This window comes from Nyctibius grandis, chromosome 6 (genome assembly GCF_013368605.1).
Source record: "Nyctibius grandis isolate bNycGra1 chromosome 6, bNycGra1.pri, whole genome shotgun sequence".
NCBI lineage: Eukaryota > Metazoa > Chordata > Aves > Nyctibiiformes > Nyctibiidae > Nyctibius > Nyctibius grandis.
In genome coordinates, this window is record NC_090663.1 from 62,792,058 (window position 1) to 62,817,347 (window position 25,290).

At 46.3% G+C, this 25,290-nt stretch overlaps 1 protein-coding gene across 1 annotated transcript in view; it reads right to left on the reverse strand.

Moving 5' to 3' along the window:
- The window catches only part of ELOVL6 (ELOVL fatty acid elongase 6), a 75,587-nt gene extending 69,548 nt beyond the window's left edge, over nt 1-6,039 (reverse strand). The window contains exon 1 of the mRNA XM_068403442.1: nt 5,802-6,039. Within this exon, the coding sequence (XP_068259543.1) occupies nt 5,802-5,890 (89 nt within the window). The 5' untranslated portion in view covers nt 5,891-6,039. The remainder of the gene's footprint in view (nt 1-5,801) is intronic.
- Nucleotides 6,040-25,290: the final 19,251 nt, after the last annotated feature.

The following is a 25,290-nucleotide window of genomic DNA, read 5'->3' on the forward strand; positions in this document are numbered from 1 at the left end:
GAAGCAACATGAAGGGAGATGTGTTCATACTCTAGGGTAAGCAAAAGGACAATGCCTACGTTTTTGTGGTAGACTGAACCCAGAAGACACCAATGTATTTATTTTCAGGATCACATTTTTGTGCCACCATCTTTTTCTTTTTTTTTCTTTTTTTTTCTTTTTTTTCCCCCAAGCGCACACACACACAGAAAATACCTGAACTCTGAAAGGACATGTACTGCTACTCCCCATAGACTCCATCCTTGTATTTTCAGGAAGCCAAAGCTCTGTGATACTCCGATATATTGGCCTTTTGCTCAGAAAGGCCTGCGGGATGGAGGGAAGGCAAAGGAGCAGGTATCCTCTAACCTCTGCAGCACCAAAGCTGCCGTGCACTGGTGGCCCTGTCAGCTTTATGGCCAGTTTGCACAAGAGAGCAGCAAAAAGCCCCTCTGGAGGGTTAGATGTGAAGGTAGGCTAAATTCTTGGGCTGACTAAATTTTGCTCAAGTAAAACAGTTTCTCTGTGGTAAAGAGCAACTCGTACATCCTCCCTTTGAGTCCTTGCGGCAGCACAGGGAGAAGGACAGGGTGACTAGAGCGTCGCCTCAACATCCTTCACTGGCATTTAGCAAGAGTTCAAGGGGGAAAAAAAAAGTAGTAATTTACATCAGTTTTGGGCTGCCACGCACGTATGCCTGGAGAGATACACGCACAGACTCTCACTTTTGATTTCTGCATGAGGTAAGAGTAGCTTAAGTGGATGAGGGAAGCTTGTTCTGCATTTAGGAAACAAACCTGTCTAGGACGATAGTGCTTGTGTGAATTATTAAAAGGCAAGCCCATTTTCAAATCCAGATTAGTTGACCCTCTGCTCTTCCACACCTATCTCCAGTTTTGACTGGAAAAAGAATCACACCAAAGGATAAACTTCTCTCAGCGTTGGCTGCACTTTTTCGCCACATAAAAGTTTCAGGTAACAAAAGGTTAAAAATAACTTCCTGCACCAGGATGTTTTTTTTTTCAAATACACAAACATTTATACTCATCCAAGGTTCACAAAGTTAATTTCAGAGTTTTAGTTGCCAGAGCCCTTTAAAGCCAAAGAATGCCCAGCTGCCCTTATGCAGTGCTGCACTCACTACTGAAAGCTCACTAACGAAAACGGCCACTTTCTGCAGCAGAGCCCCACAGCATCTTCAGGGAATCACCAGCTCCACTTTCATCCTGCTCGTCCTCCTCCGCTCCGACTCTGCTCCCGCTACTACCTGCGAGCGTGCTGCTGGCTGCCAAGGGTTAAACCTTGGCTTTTCAGGGAGAAAAACAGGAGAGGCAAAATCCAGGAGAGGGAAAAGAGAGGGGAGCGAGGGGAGCCTGCCCGAGGGCAGCAGGCGGCAGGAGGGTAGCGGTGCTAGGGGCAGGGATGGCCAGTGCTAGGGGCAGGGATGGCCGGAGCTCTGCAGCAGCCGGCAGAGCAGCAGAGGAAAAGTTTCTGTGATTTTAGGCAAGCCCTCACGTGACGTCATCTCGCCCAGATAATCTCGGCGCAGTCAGCACAGGCCTCCTGCCTCCCCATTGGCGAGCCCCTCGTCAGCAGACATCTGAAGATAATTATTATTGGCCAGGCAATTATAACAGGAACAACTGTCACTTCGTGCTGATGCCCGAACCTGGCGCTCTGCAGCACGACGGGAAGGACCCTGGCAGTCACCGCTCCATCCATGCATTTCTGTCACTTTTGCTTTCCTAAGCACCGTCCGGTTTTTGCTGCCTCACTGGCTGCAGCTGGGCATTGGGATCTCAGCACTGCAACTCTTTTTGCTGTACGTCTGACTGAACTGCAAATTTTCTGCAAAAATAGTAATGTATTTATTCACAAGAAATAAAGGACTAGAGCTGCATTAATCCTCATGCAGCAGTTTAAGGAAAAAAAAAGTCCTCTGCAGATTATTTACTTCATCCCTCTTCCCTCCTTGAAGGAGTTTGGGAGGAGGTGCTGGGAGAGTTTGATTTGAGAAATCATCTTAAGCAATTATTTTAATAAACATTTGACTTAATCCTGATCTCACTGAAATCAAACATCCCATGGTCCGAGCACGCTAAGATCAAAGCGATACTGTATCTTATATCAAAAGCTACCTACCTGATAGCACTTTACGTAAATGTACATCAACATTTCCCACAACATAAAGCGCAAGGAGTTTCATAAGAGTAAATGGACCCATTCGTCAGTTCTTCAACCTCCTCAAAACCTGTCGTGGCTTGTTTAGGGAAGACAACTAACTGGTGGCTCTCGTCCTCAGAGACCAGCAGGCTGCAGGTCTGCCTTTGCAGCCTGCGACCTTGCTCCGCCATTCGTGCCTCCCTGCAGGAGAGCCAGGCAGTCTGGGGGCTATACCATAAGGGCGTGCATACACATAAAGCCAAGCATTCAGGGAGGCACAAAACCCATCAGCTTGTAAGTATCAGGGAACAGACTATTCATTTTTCCTCAGTGTCAAAACAGTAGCCTCTTTACAGCACTGCTAATCTAGGCACAGGCTCTAAAGAGGTCCCAGCATGATGCACATTGCAGGATGGAGCCTCCCTAAAGTGAAGCAGGAACATCTGGAATGAAGCAAGGAGGACCTCATTCACTGCCATTAAACCTCTGCCATCAGACAGGCTCCATTCATGCCAGACTCAGAGGGAAGATTTCCAGGAGCAGATGGGACTGAGGAAACAAACCCTAGGATGGGGTGCGCTGAAGAAAAGCCTGCATGCCACCGATCGGTGAGTGCAGAGGACGTGCACTTGCCCCAGGGAGCGATGGAGCTTAGAGCAGGCTCGGAGGACACAGGCAAAGAAGAGGTGAGCCTTGGCTGAACAGAACCAGCCACTTCATTCCTTGCACCGTGATCCATCCAGACCAGCCACACCGGTACCTAGGGGTATGCCACTACCCCCAGGCTTTGCGTTCAAGCTTTTCCAGCTTTAGGCTTACGCAGTTATAATTAAAAGGGCTTGTGAGTGCTTTAACCAGCTCAGAACCCAGAGGGTTCACGTCCTGTCTCGAACTAGGCTACATCTTCATATGTGACCTAGTCAGACTCCAAAGATGCTTCTCAAAATCCAAAAGACAAGGTCAATTCCTTAGAGCCACTCCATCGCCCCTAAAACCCTACAGCCTTTTTTTTTGGCCTTATAAGGTATCAAGAAGTATTTCTGAGATAGAAGTAAAATAAATGCCACACCTATAGAATTTGTTTACCTCCATGTTAGGTATTGTAATAGTGTTGCATCCTAATTTAAATGGCAATTACACTATAAAATCCTGCCACAGTCTTTCCTGAAGCAAGTCCACTTAGTCCATCTTCCTGCCCAAAGATGGGCAGGGGCAGCTGTGTTTATCCCTACAAACTACTACTTAACAACCTCATCTTAGGATGCTCTTACATCAATGATGTGTACATTAAGGCTATACCTACAAAGCTGAGAAGCCACATACTGCCATTGATATCTGCATAAGCAAACCTATTGTGTCATCCTGATACAAAGTAGAAAAGCCTTCTTGTACGTCCCTTAGCTGCTGTAGTTTATTGGTTAAGCTCCTCTGCAAAATTCAAGTGCTGGAACAGGACCTGTTTCATTAAGCAAGTGGATTTCCGGAAGATAAAAACACACAATTTAACCCAAAATTCAGAAGAGTCTTCAGCAGCATCTTCAGGAAAAGCCTGCCATGACAGAGACCTCAGCAGGCACAGCTCTGTTTCGATTCCAGAAACATTCCTGGGCTACAAGCAGATCACTCTCCTCCTTTACCTTCATGTGAATCAAAGGTATTAATTCATCAGTTCCCTTAGAGAAGGTGAAACTACACTGAAAAGTGTGTGCACGTGGATCATCGTGTGTTTTTAGCTGTACAGCAGCAGCGTAAAACTGACAGTCTCCTCCTCTGAACCAGGGAAGTGGGAGCCTGGTTTACAGGAGTCCCAGCTGGCGACCTCTGCAGCACAGGAGACTGCCAGGGAGATTCTAATAACACTGCTTAGCATCGATACAGTACCTGACATCTTCGAGGCACTCAGCAAACATTACCTAAGTCATCAAAGCGCCTCATGAGGGCATTTCAGCATTATTACCCCCCACCCCCCCGGGTCTTTCCCTGATGGGGAAACTGAGGCCTAGGAGAGGTTATGTAATGTTCCCAAGGTCATGTCACGAAGTGCAGCAAACCCAAGAAGAAGATGCAGGAGTCCTGGTTCCTAGTCACGTTCTTTAACCTAAACTTCATCTCTCCTGGGTTATTTGGCTATTATAATACACTCAGGTATCACCCCTCCATCCTCTTTTACCAGTTTGTCCTGTTCTGATGCCAATTTTCTTCTGGAACGTGGACAAAATGGGAAGCATCCAACACTCCCAGCCCAAGAATATCTATGTGGTCTCCTTTCTCCTGAAACATGAGTGACACTAGGCACCCCTCAAGAGCTAATAAGCTCACCTGCAGGAGAATAAAAGGAGACATACACTTAAATGGTCATTTTAATTATACTGCCCTTAAAAGTCCCCAGATGAGTCAATGGAGGATTCTAGCATGTCCCTGGCTGAGATCCACCTATGATCTGGGACCACTCTGCCTTGCAAAGCAGGCACCAAAGCTTGGACCCAGAGCCAGTCCCATCCTGCCCGTCACATGAGGGTGGCATGGGGAAGGTCCTCACTCGGGAGATACGGGGATAAGGGAGTCTGAGAGGGCAGTCAGCACTGCTGAGGGAGGGCATGCGGGCAATGGTAAAGTCAGGGGCAAGCTGGGGAGAAAGACCACGGGAGCAGCAGAAAGGGCAAGACTGGGCACCGGGTAAGGGTGGCCAGGGGGCAGTGCAGCGCAGGTGAGCGGTGGGCAAGGCGTGAACACAAGGCCCGTGCAGGCGGACGAAGCCAGGACTAGGACTAGGAGGAACGTGTGGGAAGGCGTGATGGACAGGGGGATCCCGGCCCCAAAGGCATCCCGGGGTACCCCGCAGAAGGGGCCAGGGGGAGCTGGGGTGCTCCCTCCACCCCTGCCTCCGCGCTGCCGGCCGAGGCCCGGGGAGCAGCGGGAACCACGCCTGGGGCCGGGGATGCCCCCGGGTCAGTGCGAGGCACGGAGCGGGCCTACCGCCACAGCGCTCCCCTTCTGCGGGCCAGGCTGCGTGCGCGTGTGCGTCCGTGTGCGCGTCCGTGAGGCGCCGTCTCGCAGCGGCCCGGGAAGCCCCGCCGGGTCCCTGCGCAGCCCCCCGGCACGGCGGGTCCCGCCGCGGCTCGGCTGGCCCTGGCACCCCGGCCGCACGCACACGCCGGGAAAGTTAATAGCCGCATGGCTGCAAATGAAGTTTTATTAGGGGCTGGGGGAGGGGAGGGGGGAGGCAAAGGGGCTCCACGGGAAGCGCAGCCACACGCGCAACTTGTTTCGCCGGGCGTGCTGCGCGGGGAGCGGGAGGGACGGGCAGCGATGGAGGCAGGGGAGGCCGAGGGCAGAGCCGGGGCACGTGTGCGGCTCCGCGCCGCCGGGCCAGCCGGAGGGCCGCGGCACGGCGGGAGGGGGCGGCGGCGAGGCTCGGGGCCCGCACCGCGCCGCGCCGCCGGCGGGATGCCCCGGCTTTGCGTAACCCGGCGGGGCGGCCCCCGCCCGAGCGCGCAGGTAGCGCCAGCGGCAGCGCCCGTTTGCCCGCGCACGGCGGCGCAAAGCCGCGCCGCACCGCACCGCGCCGCGCCGGCCGGGCGCACACAGCGCGCACCCGGATGGGCTCAGCACCGCCCCGCCGGTGCGGGCGGGCTGCGGGGCCCGGGGGCGGCACTCACCAGTTCTCCTGCATCCACTGGATGGCCGCATGCTCGTTGAACTGCTTCTCGAATTCGTATTCCTGCAAAGTCAACACTGACATGTTCATTGGCCCGGTGGTTGCGGAGCCGCTCCCCGCGCCGAAATCCTGCCTGCTGCCGCCTCGGGAGCCGGGCCCCTGCGCGCCCGCCGCCGGAGAGCCCCCACCTCCGGCCTGGCCCGCCCCGCCTCAGCGGTACCCCGGGTTTAGCATAGCTCCGCTCCCCTCCGCGCCTCTCCTCCCGGGCCCGCCGGTCTCCTCCTCTTCTGCGGCCGCCGCGCAGCGCCCGGGGGCGGTGCGGTCTTAGTGCCCGCCCGCCGCCGCCGCCGCCCGGGACACCCGCCGCCGCCCCTCGCACACACCCTGCTGCTCGCCGGCGGGCGGCGGCGCCCCGCACCGGGCTGCGCTTCGGCCTGGCGCGGAGGAAACCCTCCCCAGGCCGTCAAAAATAACTACAAAAATGGGCAGCCCCCCACCCCTGCGCTCAATTGCTACCGCAGCGCCCTCCGCGCCCTCCCCGGCCGCCCGGGAAATAAAGAACAAGCTGAGGTTTCGCCAGAAAAGCAAACGCACACACCCCCCAAAAACCCCACCGCCCCCCGCCCCGGCCTTTTTGCATTTAAATTCAATATGAACCTGCTGTGACTGCCAACCCCGCGTGCGTGGACCCTGTGCCCTCGCTGCCCGGCCAGGCCCCGGGGGCTGCAGCTGGGTGTCCCCATGCGGGGGTCACTGTCCTGCAGACAGGCAGCCCCAGGCTCCCCGCTGTGCACCGACACACTTTTGGATGTTACCGTATGAACGGGGCTGGAGGAGCATGGGGCAGAGACCCCGAGTGTAACTATCATCGGCTCATCTCCTCTCGCAGCTAGAGCACGCGGTGTTTACGTATCCTTAATTTTGCCTTCCCGTCTCATCTGCCACATGCTGATGTCTCCAGCTGAGTTCCTCTGACTCCAGCAGCACCCTGGATGTGATTTACAGTATGAGCTGGGCTAAAATAGCGGTCCCAGCCCCCACTGAGCTTGCAGTCTGAAGGCAGGAGGAGAACAGCTTTCACGGCAAGAAAGCCAGCCATAAATGAGCACAGGTCAGCATGCTCTTGACTCTCATGGACTTCAGTTATCATTGACATTGAAGTATTTAATGTCATTAAAGCCAAGCACTGAGAAAAAAAAAGAGAGAGCCCTCAAGCTGTGGGACATCAACTGCTAACCAGTCTGATGTTCCTGCTTGTATTTTGACTATTGTGCTCTTCAGAGTCATGTTTTTCAGCTTTTGTCTTCTTTTTTCCTGACAATTAGAACTTTTCTTTTTTCCTAATGAGGGCTGAGTTTCTCACATTGTCATCTGACTGGAGGTTTTAAGAAAAACACCAAACGTGATGCTGTTCACACTGAAACTGCAAGGCAGTGCTAAATTATTGTTTATTACTGTTGTACCCAGAGGCCCTCAACAGATCAAGGTCCCATAGTCGCTTTCTCAAAGAGATTACTGTCTGTATAGACAAGAGGAAGGGGAAGATAAACGGTCTTAGCCTTGCTTTCCAGATGGAGAAGCTCAGAGAGCTGCCGGTGTTTTCAGAACTGCTTCGCATCAGCTTTCCATGAACTGGCCAGTGGAGGGGTGTTTGAGCAAAGCTGACTTCATTTGCACTCCTGCTTCAAAAGATCTGCCCCTAAAGGTGCATGTTAGTCTGACAAATCTCCACCGGCAGGCAGTTTCAGTGGACGGGGACTTGAAGGCAGATGGGGGAAAACAGATGGAGAAGTCTCCAGCACAGCCACAGATGACATTGTGTGGCTGGGTGATGCACGGGCTGAAGGGCTCCTTGCAGCTGCCATGCTTGGGCTCTGAGCCACAGAACTGCTCCTTGCCATCATGCCAGAGGACAAATGCTGCCCCACGGCAGATACCGGCCTGTGTCCTCTGCTCCTCCGCCAGACACGCTTCCTGTAGGATTATACCCGAGTGTGCCACCTCCAGCTGAAATATCTCCTGGTGAGGCCCTCACCACAGCGTGTGTCCGCACTTGCTCCATTGCTCCACGTGCTTCAGGTGATATTGCTCATCCATCCGAACAATATCTTTAATACAGAGATGGGGAGAAATTCATTTGGGACACAACAAATGCTGGTGTATGTCAACTCTCTTTGGTCATAAATGACTGGGAAATAAACACGGAAATCTGGACCCGAATTCTGAGAGAATATTTGTGTATCTTGTACATTTACTCCTATGAGTGACAGAATATTTTTCTGTCTTAAAAGTGGAGCTGTTACAGAGAGATAGTTACTAGAAATTTTAATTTTTGGGGGGAAAAAAAATCAATATCCCTTTTCCTGCAACTCCAAACTATTTTTGGATTAGAAACTTGAATGACTTAATGACTTATCCCATCTGATTATTTCAGGAGTACCTGGTGGGTTGAATTTTATGGCCTGTGGGTTTCTTTCTCACAGAAAATAGTTGTTCTGGGAGTTTGCAGAGTGCATGGATGGACTTTAGAAACCCTGAACTGGCAGATTAGCCAGAAGGTCTGAGACCTGCTCCCTCGCACTGGTGGCTTCCTAAAGTCAGTGCCAGAGCTGATGAGGTGCACAGGATGAAGCTGAAGGTGGCAAAATACTATGGCAAGGGCTCCTCTAGGGTTAGGATGGTCACGGGGCTTCAGTTGAGGTTGACTGTTGCCCCCAGGGTTTCTGTCTGGAAATATCTACCCTGGGAGCTCTGCTGCCATCCAGACTCGCAAAGTATCTGTGTGGTGTTCAGCGCTTGTTCAGGAGTGCTGACCACGCAAGGCATCACATAGAAGTTAAGTCCCAGCAATGCTTGAAAATCAGCTGTAACAGTTTCAGGAAATACAGTAACATGCTCAAAACACTAAACCCTACTGGGATTCATATGAGTCTCAAAAGCTCACCAGGGACTTCTCCAGGTTTTCTGTAGCTCACAGGACTTCCATGTAGGTTAAACAATCTGCAATGAATCATTTCCCTTCCTGTCCCGGTCTCATGGGGGCTACCTGAAAATTCCCCCCTAGCACGTGACTATCTGCAAGTTACTACCAAAGCTCGGGGTCACTTACAAAATCTGCTTGGACAATGGAAGAATGTTTAAAATCTTCTTGGCCTTAAGGACTTTGTAAGCCCTGCTTCTGGTTGCTTATATCAATTTCAGTCAAGAACTGTACACAAAAATATATAGTCTCTTTTAAGGGGAAATACATTTTATGTAACCATTTTTGAAGTAATTTAATTAATTCTCACATAAAAGCGGGAACTTGAAGTGAAAGTTGTAAATACCTTTTGGGAGAAAGGATGTGGGGAAAATGATATGGTTTCAAGAGAGGGAATACAACCTTAGTCCCTCTGTTCACATTCATGTGCATGCCTTCATGTTTTTTTTCTGTAGGGTGCCCATCTCGTTCAGTAAGTGGATAGTTATTGAGCATTACTTTTTATTCCCCTTATTTAGCATGTCTCCTAAGGCTGTATAGAAGGCGTAGCAGCTAAATGCTGCATTTTATACCAGATAGATGTTAATGACATTTCCATTTTACCCAAGACCCTTTGGTTGAATAATGCAAGCAAGTTTATTCACGATTTACAAAGAACTCTCTAATCAGGTTGGGCACCTTACCATTATCTTTCCTGTTACTAAGCAAATACTTCTTCCTCCCTGTCACAGTGTTAATTTATTGCAAAAGCCATTAGGCTTCTATTGCTGTAAGGAGTAATTTTGAATAGTTTGTCGTACTGATGTATAGCTAAGTCTCAACTAAACTCTTAGCAGCTGCTGGGAAATGTGATGCTATATTGCTGACAAGTCAACATAAGGTATAGTAAGTGGCAGTGAGAGTTGACATTGTGATTTAAACATAACATCAATTACTAAAACAAACAAAAACTTGAAAGAGGCCTGCATGCCTGAAAGCTTTGTTCCCAGCTGTATCAATTAATGCATTACAGGATTTAATCTCTCTGTCTGCGATTTTGCCATACTTGAAAGTAAAGCGACATACAAATAATGGAAGCCATGGAAAACTGGGTCCTCCTATATACCCCATAATCTAGAAACAATTAGGTGGTGCCCTTGGATAAGATACTGGAAGTTGGTATCAGTAATGAATAAGGGACCTCCCTAGGACTACTAGCTGGTCCTGCCTGGTCCTAACAAAAAGAAGGGTTTCATCAAATGCCAGGGAATAAAAAATGGCCAAGGGATGTTTATGGGAAGCCCAAGTCTACCTGGCAAGTCAAGCCTGCAAATCGGGTTAGTCTGTGCCACCGCATTATGCCTGGATTCAACCTGGGAAGCTGCTTGGACGGATACCGTGGTAAGCCTAAGCAAACCCTATGAACAAATAGTTGTACTCAGGAGGTGCCAGCTCATCATAAATCAATGGTAAGCACTAATAAGAATTAAAATGTTATAAGGCAATTTAAAGAGAATTACTGTGTCATCTTTCAGGTCTGAAAAATAACCCATGTCTCAACATACTCCTGTTCTGTCGTGCTACAGTACCTAGTGACTTCAGCTTCATCATACACTTAAAAATCACCCATGTGCTCTGAAACCACCTAGATCTAAGCTCTTCTTCAATATTTTTAGTGCAGCTCATGCCAGTTACAACAGAAACAACGATGGGCAGGAGCAAGTTGCAGAGTGCACCACAGGGGCCAGGGCAGCAGCTCTTTGTGGGTAGCTCAGATGGAAATCTGCCCCTCCTCATTGCAGGGCTATGGCATAGATTGGCTTGATAAAATCTCACTGTGGTTGTAAGTGGGGTAATTATATCTCTGTCTTCACACAGTTCACCTCCTCAGCCCCTCTCAGTATTTTCTTCACAGCCATAAGAACCAGAAGCATTTTTCAATTTGTGCTGAAGCTCTAGGCCATGGTTTGTGGCGAGAAGTGGAAAATCTCTGTGATTTCAAAGCACATGAAGTCTTGTGCACAAAATGCAATCTGACAGCAAGGCCTCCCTCATCATAGCCATTTCCATATAAATCACAGAATTTGAATTTCCCATCTTGCGTACACTATTAGCAGTTCTAAGCATATCCCAGATGGCATTCATTCACAGGTGAAAGGCATGAAGTTTTTTCTGCATTATCTGCCACTACATCTGCAGACCTGTGGGGTGCTTCATCCCTGCAAGCTGGGGAGAGCACGACACCAACAGCATACTTCCTTCCCTACAACCTTGGGCTGGACGATATCAGTAAATCTGAGAGAAAATAAATTGACTTTCATTGCTGAGAGGTCAACAAAAAGAATCTGTTTTTTAAGGGAAGGAGGCAAGACAGAGAAGCAAAAGGCAAAAACTTCAAACATGGGCACATCAGTTTGGAGCTGGATGCCTACACTCAACCACCTAAGTCTGCGTGCTGAGGTCACGCTAAAAGTCTGGGGGAGAGGGTGGAATAGGAACCAAATTTTATGGTGTTTGATGTCAATCCACATATTTGCTTGGCATTCCTACATATTACTTTTTAATCGAATTAGGTTAAAAATGGAAAAGGTGGTTGAAATAGTGGGGTCTGTGCAATCACGTTCTAAAGACTAATTTAATTTTACATTGCAGTACAAAAGAGCTACAGAAGCAGAAAGCACTGCTTCAAGTGATTAGTGCTGTTTTTACAGGTGTCTATTTATGGGTGAGTTTGTGTGTATTTTGGATGATGAGTGGAGAGATACAAGGATAACGACAAGTGTGTGTACTTCAACCCTAACTTTCCTTACTTTTTTATACTTTGAATTTCTTCAAAGCCTTTTTCTGCATATTTCATGTCTTGGAAAGCAAGCAAAAAGCTGACAGGCACTTTGTTGAAGTGGACACAGAGCAAAATACTGGGCACCCTGAAAATCTTGTGGTTGGGTTTCTCTCCTCACAGTTTCAGCCTCTAGCATGGATCTTGCCTGGCAGCTGTGATTAGGAAAGTGTCATCAAGCAGGCCTGGACTCTTCACCTGCTTCTGCTCTGTGCAGGTTTAGCTGCTTCCAGAGCCAGCACAACTGATCTCTCCTGAACAAATCAGTTGACTCCCTTCCTCAAAAAAAACCACCTGATAATGAGGCAGCAGTATTGCCAAATGGCTCGTAGGCTCTATCCCAACTGTCACAGCTTGCAGTACATACAGATCGTGATTCTGCTGCAGGGTTTTGTGCTGTATCTTGCAGTGGCCCTGCAAAGTCCTGCTGACATCAAGCAGGGATGAGTTGTGGTGGCACACTTGCTGTCTGTGGCAATGGAGTCAGCAATGGGATTTGGAAATAGTGCTCAGCCCACTCGCTGCCCCTTTGAAGATGAAAGCCATCACTTGGGCTCCTTCACCAGGAAGGCAATAATAGGATTAATTCCTGTTAATTATTGCTTAACTATTATGGTTAAGTTTACTATTACTTAGCACTGTTATAAAATCAAATGTGAATCCCATGCAGAGATTATGAAAATGAAGGACAGGACTCAGTCATCAGTTGTGCTGCATAATCTCCCTGGTGCTGACAAGACCATACAGGTGTGCACAAAGGCTCGCTGATTAGAAAGGGGAAAAAGCAGCTCTCGCTCTTCCATGTAACAATGTGACGTTTAACCATACAAATATTGATTGTATTCTATTTTAGGGATGTACGAAAAAAAAAAACAAAGCGATGCCTATGCTGATTCTTCAAAACTGAAAATGGGAAATGATTGCTGAGTTTTTCTCTTGTTCTTTCACTTCATCAGTTGGACTAATCCTGCAGTCAGTGATGAAAGGAGTACTGAGTAAATCTTTATAGCCGCCTCCTCTAAAAACTTTAGCTTTACATAGCAAAGTCACTTGCTCTGTGCCATCTGGAATCTGTGCAAAAATAGTCTATAAAATAACTTTACTTTGCAATTTAGAGTTGTATGCACTTTAGAGTACAAGAAGGGGGCCTACAGAAAGACTGGAGAGGGACTTTTTACAAGGGCATGCAGTGATAGGATGAGGGATAATGCTTTTAAACTGAAAGAGGATAGATTTAGATTAGATATTAGGAAGAAATTCTTTACTGTGAGGGTAGTGAGACACTGGAACAGGTTGCCCAGAGAAGTTGTGGATGCCCCCTCCCCGGCAGTGTTTAAGGCCAGGTTGGATGGGGCTTTGAGCAACCTGGTCTAGTGGAAAGGTGTCCCTGCCCATGGCAGGGGGGTTGGAACTAGATGATCTTTAAGGTCCCTTCCAACCAAAACCATTTTATGTTTCTATGAAAAGTAGTTGCACAGTTGCACAGAGAATCTCTTTTTAAACGGCTGCCTTTAATTTTTAGGCACATCTTTGAACATCTGGACCGCACAGGTATTTTTTGGCCTCAGAAGTGGGTTTTTTGGCATAAAAAAGTGCTCTGTGTTAGCATTAGATGGAATACATGAAGAAATAAGAACAAATTAAGATGATCATAAAACTGGGATTTTTGTAGGAAGTCAGGAGGATCAAGGCAAAGCTTTTGTACCCAGCTGTGTATTCAATTTGCTATCAGTATTTCAGAGGTATGGGGAAGTCTGTGGGTAGGCTCTGTGTCACGGTTTAAAGCTGGGCCAGTTATTAAACCTGTGGCAGATGCCCTCTGTTATCCCCCCCCCCCTCCCCCCAAAGGGAAAGGGAAAGGGAAAAGGGAGAGAGACTTCCGGGTTGGAAAGTTAAAACAGTTTTAATAAACTATAATAATGAAAAAGAGTATAATAATAATAATAGAAATAATCAAATATATACAAATATATATACAAAACCAAGATTGAGCTCCCCTGAAGTCAGCCACGTCACCACCGGCACTGCAGGGCAGGCTCCGGGAAGGCCCAGGCTGGGCCCAGCGACGGTTGAGAGCTGTATTCAGGGATGCACGGATCGGGATCGGGGGCAGCAGGAAAACAGATGGAGTCTTCCCTGGACACCGGCCATAGCAGAAAAGAGCGAGACCCTCGTGATCCCCCCCCTTTATACCGAGAATGACGTGTGTGGGATGGAATACCCTCGTTGGTCAATTTTGGGTCACCTGCCCTGTCTGCTCCCCACTGCAGCTGCAACCCCCCTTCGGCTCTTCACTTGTAAGCAGTGAGGAATTCAGCAGTGACCTTGGTTTCTCTAAGAATAAGTACAGCAAGAGCCTTACTGCACAACATCCCTACCGGTGCCTCAGCGATAACTACAAACTTCGGGCGTTATCAGTCTTGGAGGCAGACACTGTCTGCAAACATGCAGTTAGTTTCAGAAAGTGCAGTTACTTAGAGGAGACTTAGCTGAAAGCAAAAATCACTGAAAGGAAAATCGGACCCCTTATTCCATACCATTCACGTCATACTCAGATCACCACTAACTTTTCATTTTAAAATAAAAAAACCAGGACACTCTGCAACTGCTACTCCAGCCTAGGAGTACCTCATCTCCCAGGCAATTTTATCAGTGTAATTGGAGTGAAGTTATGTCATTGCTGAGGACTCTAACATCAGTCACTTCAGTCTCAACTCATTTTCAAGGAGACGGGTGTCTGGTACTGCCATTTGAGATGTCCTCCGGTGTTCTTCCTGGCCTCCAGCATCTGTTCCCCTAAATATCATGTCCTGCTTGCCAGCCCCAGGGGAGTGCTGGATGCCCTCACCCACCTACCCATGGAAGCAAACACCTGCAGTTGGGTACGTGACCATGGCTGTGTGCCACAAGCTCTTTGCGTTCCACAGGGGAGCCACAGGAATGACTCTTCTGGAGGCTGCTGGTCATTTGGAGGATGAATGCTATTTAGGGAGTGTTCCAAAATAACAGGTCATCCTGCTCTTCGCGCTCCAACCGATTGCCACACTAGCAGGCAGAGACTGCCTGGGTGGAAGGGCTGAACCAGCCTGGTTGCCACAGAAGGGGAGTTTCTGCTCCCTGTTCTCCTGTTGGTCATGCACTCCCCTCTGCTTCCTTACCCCCAGCACTCCCCTGACCCCTCCGTCAGCTGATTCAGCTCACTACAGTGGGTGGGTAAATCACCTAAAAAAAAAAAAAAAAAAGAAAAGAAATAGCTTGTGTAGTGAATTGCATTGGCTCCCTGAAGGGACAGGTCTGGCTCACGGAGGGGCTGAGTACTGTGGCTGGTTGGAGCTGGGAAGCCCTCTTGCACTCTCTCTCAAAGGGGCTAAGTGAGCCAGTGGGTTGCAGTGGCCAACTCTTGCAACAGTGCTCTTGGCCCAGGGGCTGCGGGATGGGCAGGGGAAGAAGGACCACCTGCTGAGTACGGCAAGGGTGCGAAAACGTAAAGTGTTAATTCTCTTTGGGTTTTATATATTCCTGAGCAGACAGGTTGTTTCTCAGTTTCAGTTATCATCTGCTTGTTTTTATCTTGTTTTACTGCTTCAGTGGTCAACTACCTGCCTACCAATCTGTAAGCTGGGAAACACGTAGTGCTACAGCCAGGTGTTGGCCAAGGATAAGCCTGCAGCAGTGCAAGCTTACAGCAGAAACAGCTTCTCGCTAATAGGAGCAAGAGTGCTTGAAACGGATTAGCCCTAGGCCAGCTATTCTGACCAGAAAGAGGCAAGTTCAGGTTTGCTCGGCTTGATTGACTTGTGCTCGATGTGGGAGAGGGCTCTGTTTGAAGTGATCCCGGTTTGGCAATTAGGGGTTTCAGAGTTCTGGTACTAGGGGTTAAACCATAAGTTGTCACATTGACATAAGGTAAGATGTGAATGTATCTGTTTAAGTATTATTGAATATGGAAAAAAAAAAGGGTGATAAAATATGGAAATATGATTTTTTTCAGCATTTTTAAAGGTGCAGATATTGGGAAAGATCTTTCCAGGGATAAGAATTGCCTTCCCATAGGAAGATACAGAAATATACCACTGTCTTTGATCCCATACTTCTTTTCCCAGTCATTTCCCCCTCCCTTTTCCAGGACAATCCAAAGAAGAGAGGTGAGTTTTCCAGCATGCTTATATGATTATCAAATGAAGGTCTGAATACACAGAGGTCAGATATGACCGCTGGTCACCATATGGACCTGACCAAAGGAAGATTCTTTGCATTTTCATCCAGGGCTCTTCACTAGCTCCCTTAGGAAGGACAGTGAATTGATGCATTTCTTATCTGAGCAACTCATCTGCTCAAACCAACACACAGGAGACAGGAAATCTCATCACTTGCTTCATATGTGTGTAACTTGTGTCACCAGAAACTCGTGGCTTGGCCTCTAAAGGTCAAAGTGCCTATTCTTAATTACAGAATATTTGTTTGACTTCAGTCAGGCCCCAGAAGCAGACATGCACAAACACAATTTATGGTTATACCACAAAACTGTGAACTTAAGATATTTTTATTCATTGAGCCTAAATTGGTCCATGGCAGGATTTCCAAGATGCTTCTGACAAGTCACTTCTCTGCTTCAGTTTTTCTCTGAGGAGCAAAACTATCAACTGCCCATCACAGCAGGTACAGTGAGACTAAATTCATTATTGAGTGTTAAAAGTTTGGAGACCCTTAGAAGGAAAGTGTTATTTCATGTACAAAGCATAATTATCATGTTGTTTATCTTATATGTACATTGTCCACAGAATTAAAATGTGTCATATTCATACTGTTAATAGTATAAACACTTGTCTGTGATTTGCGATCATCAGTGAAGATCTGGATGCCATAGCACTGTAGCTAGGTGTTAATTACTGTCATGTTGCATAATATGAGGATTGCACTTACCATGATGATCTACTGAGACAAATAGAGAAAACTCAAGTGTGTTTTTAATTATGCCACAGAGGGAGAGCCCTGACTGGGGAGAATGCAGAGCTAAAATGGGCAGTGGGAGGCATCGTAGGACAAAGGGCTCCCTGAGCTCTCCCTCACACAAGGAAGGCACATCTACTGCTTTGTACCTCCCTGAAGGGTGTACCTCAGTTTCCTGCACGTGCTGGCTCTAAAGGAGGGGTGCCCTTCCTCTGCTTTGGCCCCTTTGAAATGCTGCACAAGCTAACGGAGGGGAAAGGGGGCAGAGCAGTCCCAGCTTAGAGAAGAAAGGTCTCTGTGCCCTCTCTCTCAGTCCCACAGCTTGCAGCTGGGCTAGGCACAACAACTACAAAAAATTATCATCTTGCAAGTTAGAGCTGCCTGGTGACCAGGCAGCCCCCAAATTAGTAGAAGTGTTCTGTAAGTAAAGAACAAGGGTATCATATAAGTGGGAAGAAATTGTAACCCTCACTTGTTACCTCAAGGAAACCTGCTGGATGCACATATCCAACATAAGATCAAATGTAACACTGCAACAAAGTGTCGTTCTGGCTGTGCTAGCTTCCTTTCACCTGCCCAGACCAGGAGATCAGGTGTTCAGGTGCCAAAAGCAAATGCTGCGCCTCTTTTGAAAGTGACAGGGACCAGTGTGTTTTTAAAGGAGAACCCCAGCTCCTTTTAGGATGCAGCTGGGGTGGGCAGGAGCCAGCCCCATTAGCTGCTGGGGGACCTCTTCTCCCAGGAGCACCCTTCTGCTGCTGCCACTGCCGCAGCTGCCCCAGGTTCCCACTTCTGCTGGGTGGCTGTGCCCTCTGGTGGAGCCTGCCTCTTGGACACCTCGGGGTAAGGACCAGACCCAAAACCAGGCTTGGGCAAAGGTGCCAGGCAGTCCTGAAGTCCAAGTGAGCCATCCACAGCTCCCCTCCCACCAGCGTCTGCCCCTTAGGGCCGGGGAGACTGTGCTTCCCCAGGCTGGTGCTTCAGGGATGGGGCCAGTAGTGTCTCTGCCACGCGGGTCTTAAAGTTCCTGTTGGTTGCAATGGTGTCACTGTTGGATGTGGGTCGGTCACTGGATAAACCTCCTAGCAGCCCTAGGGGCAGGCACCCAGGCTCCTGCACCCTGGTCCCAGGTGAGTTTTAGGCACAGAGTGCAGAAACACCCTCCTTGGTCCCTCTCTGCTCCAGCGGGGCTTTAGTTAATTCCTGCAGTCTGTACAGCAATTTCCAGTTGTGCTTTCTTCCCCAGTGACCGCTCCATCTCTCTCCTGTGCTGAATAGAGGGATGGCAGGTGCCAGTCTTGGGACTGGGAAACCCGGCTAAGTGGGTCCTGCTGCTGAACTAGCTCATAGTGTTGCTTCATCCTCGATTTGGCAGGGAGAATCAAGACTGTTGCACCAAGAGGTAATTTGGAGTTTGGCTCTGTATGATGCAGACTGTGGGAGGCTTTTGTCAAGGCTTCACTGGCTATTCGAGCTGTGCTGAGTTTGTTACTCAGTACTGTCTTTTGTACTGTCCTGAGTATTGCTAGGTACTTGCAAGCTACTTCTGTGCAGGGAACACAGCTCATACAGAGCTAAACAAAGCAGGTACAGCAAATGTGATGCTCTGCCTATGCGGCTTATTATGTATAAACCTTAGAGGAATGAATCTAGTGAAATGTATTCTACTGAAGGATGTCCTACTCTGGAAAATGGTTAGATAGGGAGAGGGGCACAAGGTGGATGAAAGTGCTTCATGAAACTCATTTGCTAATAAAAGATAGATTTGTGTAAGGGCAAGAATTACTGGGGCAGATTTTTACTGAGGTTAAAATCAGTTGCTTTAGCTGTGTGGAATTCAGTGGAGGTAGGGCAGTTTACACCAGCTGGTCCAAGTCTGCTATGAACTCCATCACAGTGTTTTCCTTTGCTGACAGCAATGTAGGGAAGGACTCTTTCACCTTCGCATCCAGTGCAACCATCCCAAATCATGTTTTTATTAAATAGTTTTGCAAAGACCTCTTAGAGACCAAAATGAATAATAGAACATATGTTACTGGCTTATTCTCTCTGAGGTGCCTTTATTGACTCATGTGATCTGCATTTTGGGGATAGTTTGTGCTCTCACATACAAGAAAGGGTGTGGGATCACCTCGAATTTACCTTAGAATAGTTAAGCATTTTCAAGAGGAGACTCCATGGTAGGGAAATTGTGCTCCATGGAAGTTAATATTCATGCACACACAAAATTAATATGGTCTACGCATAGTGATGGGAGAGATTTCAATCCGATCGCAGAGCAATACTGGAAAATCATCCCATATTAATAGCATGCTGGCATCTATAAATGAAAGCTTCCAGACTGATTTGCTGTGGACAGACTAAAGTGTCCCCTCAGGAGCCCTGAAGCCGGTGCTATATGTGTCCATGCTGTGGTTGGTGCCTAGATAAACAGACCTTGTAGCGTAACAGGCCCACAGCTTATGTAGGTTACAGTCACTGTTTCACTCAGATAAATAGAAAACACAGACATATTTTTTCCATATTTGTTCTACAGTCCTCTGATCATAGCAGTCTTTTAGGATTTTTTCCTGGTGTTTTTCTTCTACAGACTTTCCAGTTTCGTTTCCTTTCCCAATTCAGCAACCTGAAACCTGTCACCTCTCAATTCATCCAAAACTAATAAGCCTTGATTTTGGAATAGTTGAGGGAATAAAGATGACAAACAGCACTACACACTGTATAGAAGAAATTATTACTCCAAAAATTTAATAAAAATAAAAAAAACAAATACCAAACAGAGCAGAAAGAAATCACATCTTTCTACCCATATGCACACACATGCCCCAGAACCTTTCAACCGTGCCTGGCACTTCGTACTTCTACACCACAAATTGTTCTAAGCACATTGGCCTAAATACATCCTTGCTATAACTCCGGTGACATTAATGACTGGCTTTCACAAAGGCTATGTTTAACCTCAAAGGCCTGATGCACTTGTTGGGATCAGCACTGCTCGAAGGAAATCCTCATCATTTTCAGTCTCAGGCAAAGTGGTCGGACTGGCTGTGAGCCTGTACTTTTGATTTGCATCGCCTGGCTGGACCCTTGGAAATGTCCTGTGAAATGCTGCACCCGAGTACATTTAGAATAAAGCCCTGAATTTCCATAAAAGCTCCTAGACTTTGTCTTTCAGCCTTTACTCTTGTGTTGTGATGACCAGGGAGATGATCTGGAGTCAAATCAAGCCCCTTTTGAAAGCAATGGCAAAACTCTTCTCATCCAGGTTTTCGCCATGGGGGAGCCTGTGCTCTGAACTAGAAGACAAAGACCAGGGACAAAAAATACTGATGGCATATGAAGAGACAAGAGAAAGGAAACCAAAGGAAAAGGGGAATTATTCTTGGGAGAGTGTTAAACAACTATATTCATTCAACTATGACACCACTGATTTTGTGTATAGAAATACTTAATGAAAAAATAAATTTCTTTTTATGCCTGTGTTTTAAACAACTGTGCCCCTTACTTTATCATACACCTTATTAAAAGTAAACAACATTTACCTTTAATGTAAAATATCTCCCTACCTCTTTTGTAAAGTACAATGTAACATGCAATCAAATAAGATTTTGTATGTTATGACCTGTTTGTAACACTGAGATGAAGTAGGACCAGAGATGGACTCAACACTGTATATACCTACATATATCGTGACTGACATAGACACGCCTTTTATTTTTGACAGCTGAAACTAAGGGCAGTTTGCCTACTGCCTTTTGAAGGCACTTATCTGCAATTTCAGCCTGGAAGGTGATCATCCTCTTTTTCTAACAGGACAAACCCTCTCTACAAAAGGCTGTGCAGTAGCTCAAGCTGCAGGGAAGACTGAGTCAAAGTACAGTGTGATGATGGAAATGCAGGTTTTGGACTTCTATAGCATGTCTGTAGCCCCTGTCCTCCTGCCAGCCATAATAATCATCGCCTTGCTCCAGCATCTGTTTTTTCACTCTCTTCACATTTTCAGAGCCTGGCTGACAAATGGTGACCTCAGTCAGATGTTAAGGAACTGAAACCATCATCTGTGGGTTGATATCTCATTTATTCAAATAATTCATAAATGGAAGTGGAATAAGGACCTTAACTGCAGAAGACACTTCAAGGGCAAACCCTGCTCTGGGGATTATAAGCATCCCTCATCCCCTGGATAGAAATATTTCATTGATCTTCTGGTAAGATTTGTCTGATTTGACCAAAGTAAATGCTAACTTTTTAAACCCATCTGTCTTTACTGAAATCAAATCTTCAAGCATGCAATATGTCATTTTTATAAGACCTTTTCTTCAACATCTGAAACTATTTCAGATCAGAAATCACTGTCATTTAAATAGAAAGAAATAAAAAGTAAAAAGGAGTGCAAATTTATGAGAAGTAACATTAGAGCCAGGCATAGACATGTGGGATCTATCTAGACTACTGCATGAGCACAGTTGTACCATAAACTTCAGTTATTAAAAAAAAACAAACAAAAAAAGAGCAAGGCTGGATTAAATTTTGTTAGCAAACACAGCTAAGTGTTATAGAGAATTCAGTCTCAGGTGATCACACACAAATTCAGCCGAATTAGGTTGGATCCTGTGCTCCCCTCTGCCCCCGATAACATATTTTAGAATAATCCAAAATTTCCTCTCAACACCTTTGAAACCTAAAGGTTCAAATTTTCAATCTGAAAATGTTTTTCTTTTTCTTTTCAGATCAAGAGCCAAATTAGAGGTTTCACTTACCAGAAAACCAGAGAAATATTAATTTTTTGTTCCATTCTTTTATTTTGCCAAAAAAATAAAAAAGAGAGAAAGACCATTGTAGACCAGCTTGAAGCTCATTGCTTCTGTTCCCAAACTCTCTTTGGTCCTGCTCACCTGCCCTGGGCTCCCCATGGTGCCACCGGCACTCCTTGCCTGCCTTCCCCATCGCCTGTGCATGTCTCAGGCCCCTGCTACTACCCTGGATCTTTCAGCCTGCACTTTACCTGTTATAATGGGAAGCACCGACCTGCTTTAACAGTAGGTTGCATTTTTGGCTCTTCTGCTGTCTCTTATAAAAAGGAGTCCTTTTACTCTTTCTTCCCACATCAGAGTGCTAGGAATAGGTACTAGCAGAGCCAGCACTGAAATATTTCAGCTCCTGTGTACGTGAATGTACCTAATTAAACCTGCGTGCAGGTACAGCTAGAAGTTGTGAGGTGTGCACTGAAGCGTGCAGGCAATGATCCCGGCATTGTATTTGACAAGCAGAACAATAAGGTGCTCTCCTGTGCAGCTCGGCTGCTGACAACTTTCTCAGCTCTGCCAGGAAAACAGCAACCCAGATTTTAACAAAGCAGGGTTTTGCTGCCAAAAGTGCCAGGCTTTTAAGAGCTACATGAAAGCACCTGGGAACTGGCAGAGTTGAGGTACTGTTATATTCCTCCTGCATTAGTATGGGGCACTCAGTCTGTAAGGGTTATGCTTATAAGGAGCCATAGAGTTAAAATGTTGTGGGGGAAACCATGTTTTTCTCCATTGAATGTAGGAGCTGAAGCAAGCAATAGCTTTAAGGGGCACCTAAATTCGTCTTAAGTCCTGAGGGAAGCAAATACATTTTTTATTTCATTTAATAATAGTTGGACCCTGTTGAAATTGGTTAGTATTTCCTGAATTTCAACTTTTAAGACAAAACGCTAACTGGCATTTGGATTTTGGCACAGAAAGTGTGTTTTTACTCATTATGCAAAGGTTTGTGGGTATTATTTTTTATAGCCGGATTTCTTGCACACTTTCAAACGAAACGGACTCCTTCCTCTCACTCCTGTTGCACCGGCAATTCCCTTCTGCCAGTCAATAAGGTGTCTTTGAGAGTCTCGGACTTCAGGAGCGAAGGCCAATCATCTGTCTCCAGAAAAGAAATACCTAAAGCAGTGTGCATGATCTTACTGGCCTCCAGAAGCAGAAAGGCAGATCAGTTTCCAACTACAACCCTTCCTTGAAAGCACAAGTAAAGCCAGTCACCCTGATCTCCAGGATCTGGACGTTCATCTCATCAGAGCCGGGCTGCCAGCATTGGCCATGTGTGCCAGCAGGCAGTTGTCAGTGGTGCATTCTCATCACTAGTGGCTGGGGTTATATTTAAACCAACGACCTATAATGGAAAGATTTTCCTTTCAGTTGTCCCCTAAAATGACCTGCAAAACCTGAAGTTTCATGAGAAACGTCACTGATGTTATCAAGGCTCATCAATAGTGAAGCTGAGGTAAACACTTTCAGTCGTCAGTTTTTTATTCCTTAATGGAAACTGGTCACAGTCGTGAGCCTTCCCTTCTCCTGCATTTTGCACTGTGCACTAACTGTTGTGTGTGACTTTGTAAGGGGCGATCAGTGTGTTGCTGAAATGCTTATTTTGTTTATAATTTCATTAAGGTATTCTGGGAACATTTCCAGTCCATTTTCTGTGTCTGTTATCTTTGCATTCCCAGGTAATATAGTTAGTTACAGCAATGTCAGTAAGAAGAAAAAGATCAACCATTTGATCTCAGTTTCTTTTATCAGGCTCAGAAATACATATTCTTTCTAACCTACTCTAAGCACAAAACAGTAGCAATTAAAGGCCTTGGTAGAAATCACAGTCCAAAATACCCTCTGTCCCACCTTCTGCTCAGTGGGGAGAGGGGAGGTCTACACACCACAGTTGCTGTTTCAGTACAAATCACACTATTATGTACTGTTTTTAGCAACAGCAACAAAACAAAAAAACAAAGTATTCCTATTATACAAACACAGTATCCACGTAACTTTGGCGATAAAATGATCAAGCCTAGCACATACCCCTTATGCTAACTACAGCTGATCCCTGATAAATAATCTAAGTTGAAGTCTGCTGCCTTATAGGTATAAGATATTATTCTTCTGAGGGAGAAATTTGTGGTCTTTTAACATACCTAAGTCTCAACATTTGAACAACTACTGCATCTACCTGACTATGCAAGTGAGAAATTGGGTCTGCACTCTTAGGCAAAATCAGGATTTTGCTTCTTCCTGAATTCAGTCTGTCCCAGGTCTAGTAAACAGCTGAATGGAAATGATTGGCAAAGGAGGATATATGCCAAGAAATGTGGAGGACGGCAGCACCGTTAAGATTGTAAAAGCTCATGTTCTAATTCCAATATCTCTGAATTTTGCACAATCCTCACTTATGCCTTTAATTATTACACTTAAAAAGCAAGCTAGCAAGATGCACGGTGCTTCTCCAGGAGCAGTGGTAGCTGTAATCGTGCAGACACAATTTATGCACTTATGCATTTGCAAAAACCTTTCAGTGATTCTGACAGGAGACAGGCACTTGGATTCTGTAATGAGGTGGAAGCTGATGAATATTTGTTTTCTCCTTTGGTACCTGTCTTGTCTGCTTTGATTGGCTGCTTGGGAATGCACTTGGAAACCCAGCAGCAGAGCACTGACATGCCATCTCCTTCACTGTGGCACTCTGGGTCACAGGTGGATGCCATCAAAAACATTTGCTTTTTAAACTCGAGTGGCAGTGGGGCAAAGTTGGAACATGACCGATAAAAACCGATAAGGCCTATACTCATGATCCTATGCAAGAACTTCAATTTCCCTTCCTCTGTTTTCCCTTCCTCTCCTTTCTCTGCATTGTCTGCTTGGGATCTACCTTCTTTGAGGTAGGGGGTATTTTTTCTTAGGTGCTTTTATATTACCTAGCATAGCGGGAGTACCATATAGAATTAAGAGAAATAATAATAACAACAACAACAACGATGACACAAGGCTGTCCTGGAAAAAAACACTGACCTTCCATGAACCTGAGTTCTCCTGCAATGAATACAGTAGCTTCCTCCAGACCTGAATTTGGCCTATTTTTGGAAGATACTGAAACACGAAAATAACCTCATTTCTTGGGGTATGAGCATTCCAGTGGGAAAGTTTGCAGTCATTACCTTTTAAAAATTAGGCTATGAATTTTTCTCTTTGACATTTTCTAATGAAAGTTCATAATCAGTAATTTTAGCCATCTTCTGGTAAGATTAGAACCTCCGGGGGGAGAACAGAACAGAGACTTTTCACTACAAGTTGCTGAATTAACCTGAAATGCTTTGCAAATGCATGTCCATGCCAGTGAAATTTAGAAACCAAGCAAGCACGATTGCTTCAGCAGGTTTCTTGCCTGTTCCACTTCCTAGTCACTTGGCAGCTCTCTTCCCTGGGGAAAAGATGCCAGGGAAGCTAGTCTGCCTGGCATACAGATCTTTGGCACGCAAAGTTTTTGGGGACTTCTAGGACTGAAGGCTCTAGCAGAGTCTGCTATGCAATGATGTTGGTCAAGGGTAAGTGATGACATGGGGAACTCAAAATGTTTTGATTTTCCACTCAAATTAGGGCAAAACCAAACTGTGAAATCTCCAAATCCTCAAAGGCATAGAATTACATCTCTCTGCGCACATTCTTAATTTTGGACAAGTCACTAATTACATTAATAAGGGATTTCTGATTGATGGTCAGAAAGGCAATTAGAAATATTCTCCAATGGTAAAAAGCTTGGCTTTCACTATGAAAGGCTCTCCTGCTTGTCAGCAAACCCCTACATTCAGCATATTGTATTTAAAAACATAGAATGCTTGTATAGGCCTGATTTTTTTTCCCCATTTAAAGGTTAATCAACCATAGCAAAACAGAATTTCACCTCCATAACAATGGCAACAAGATGACAAAATCA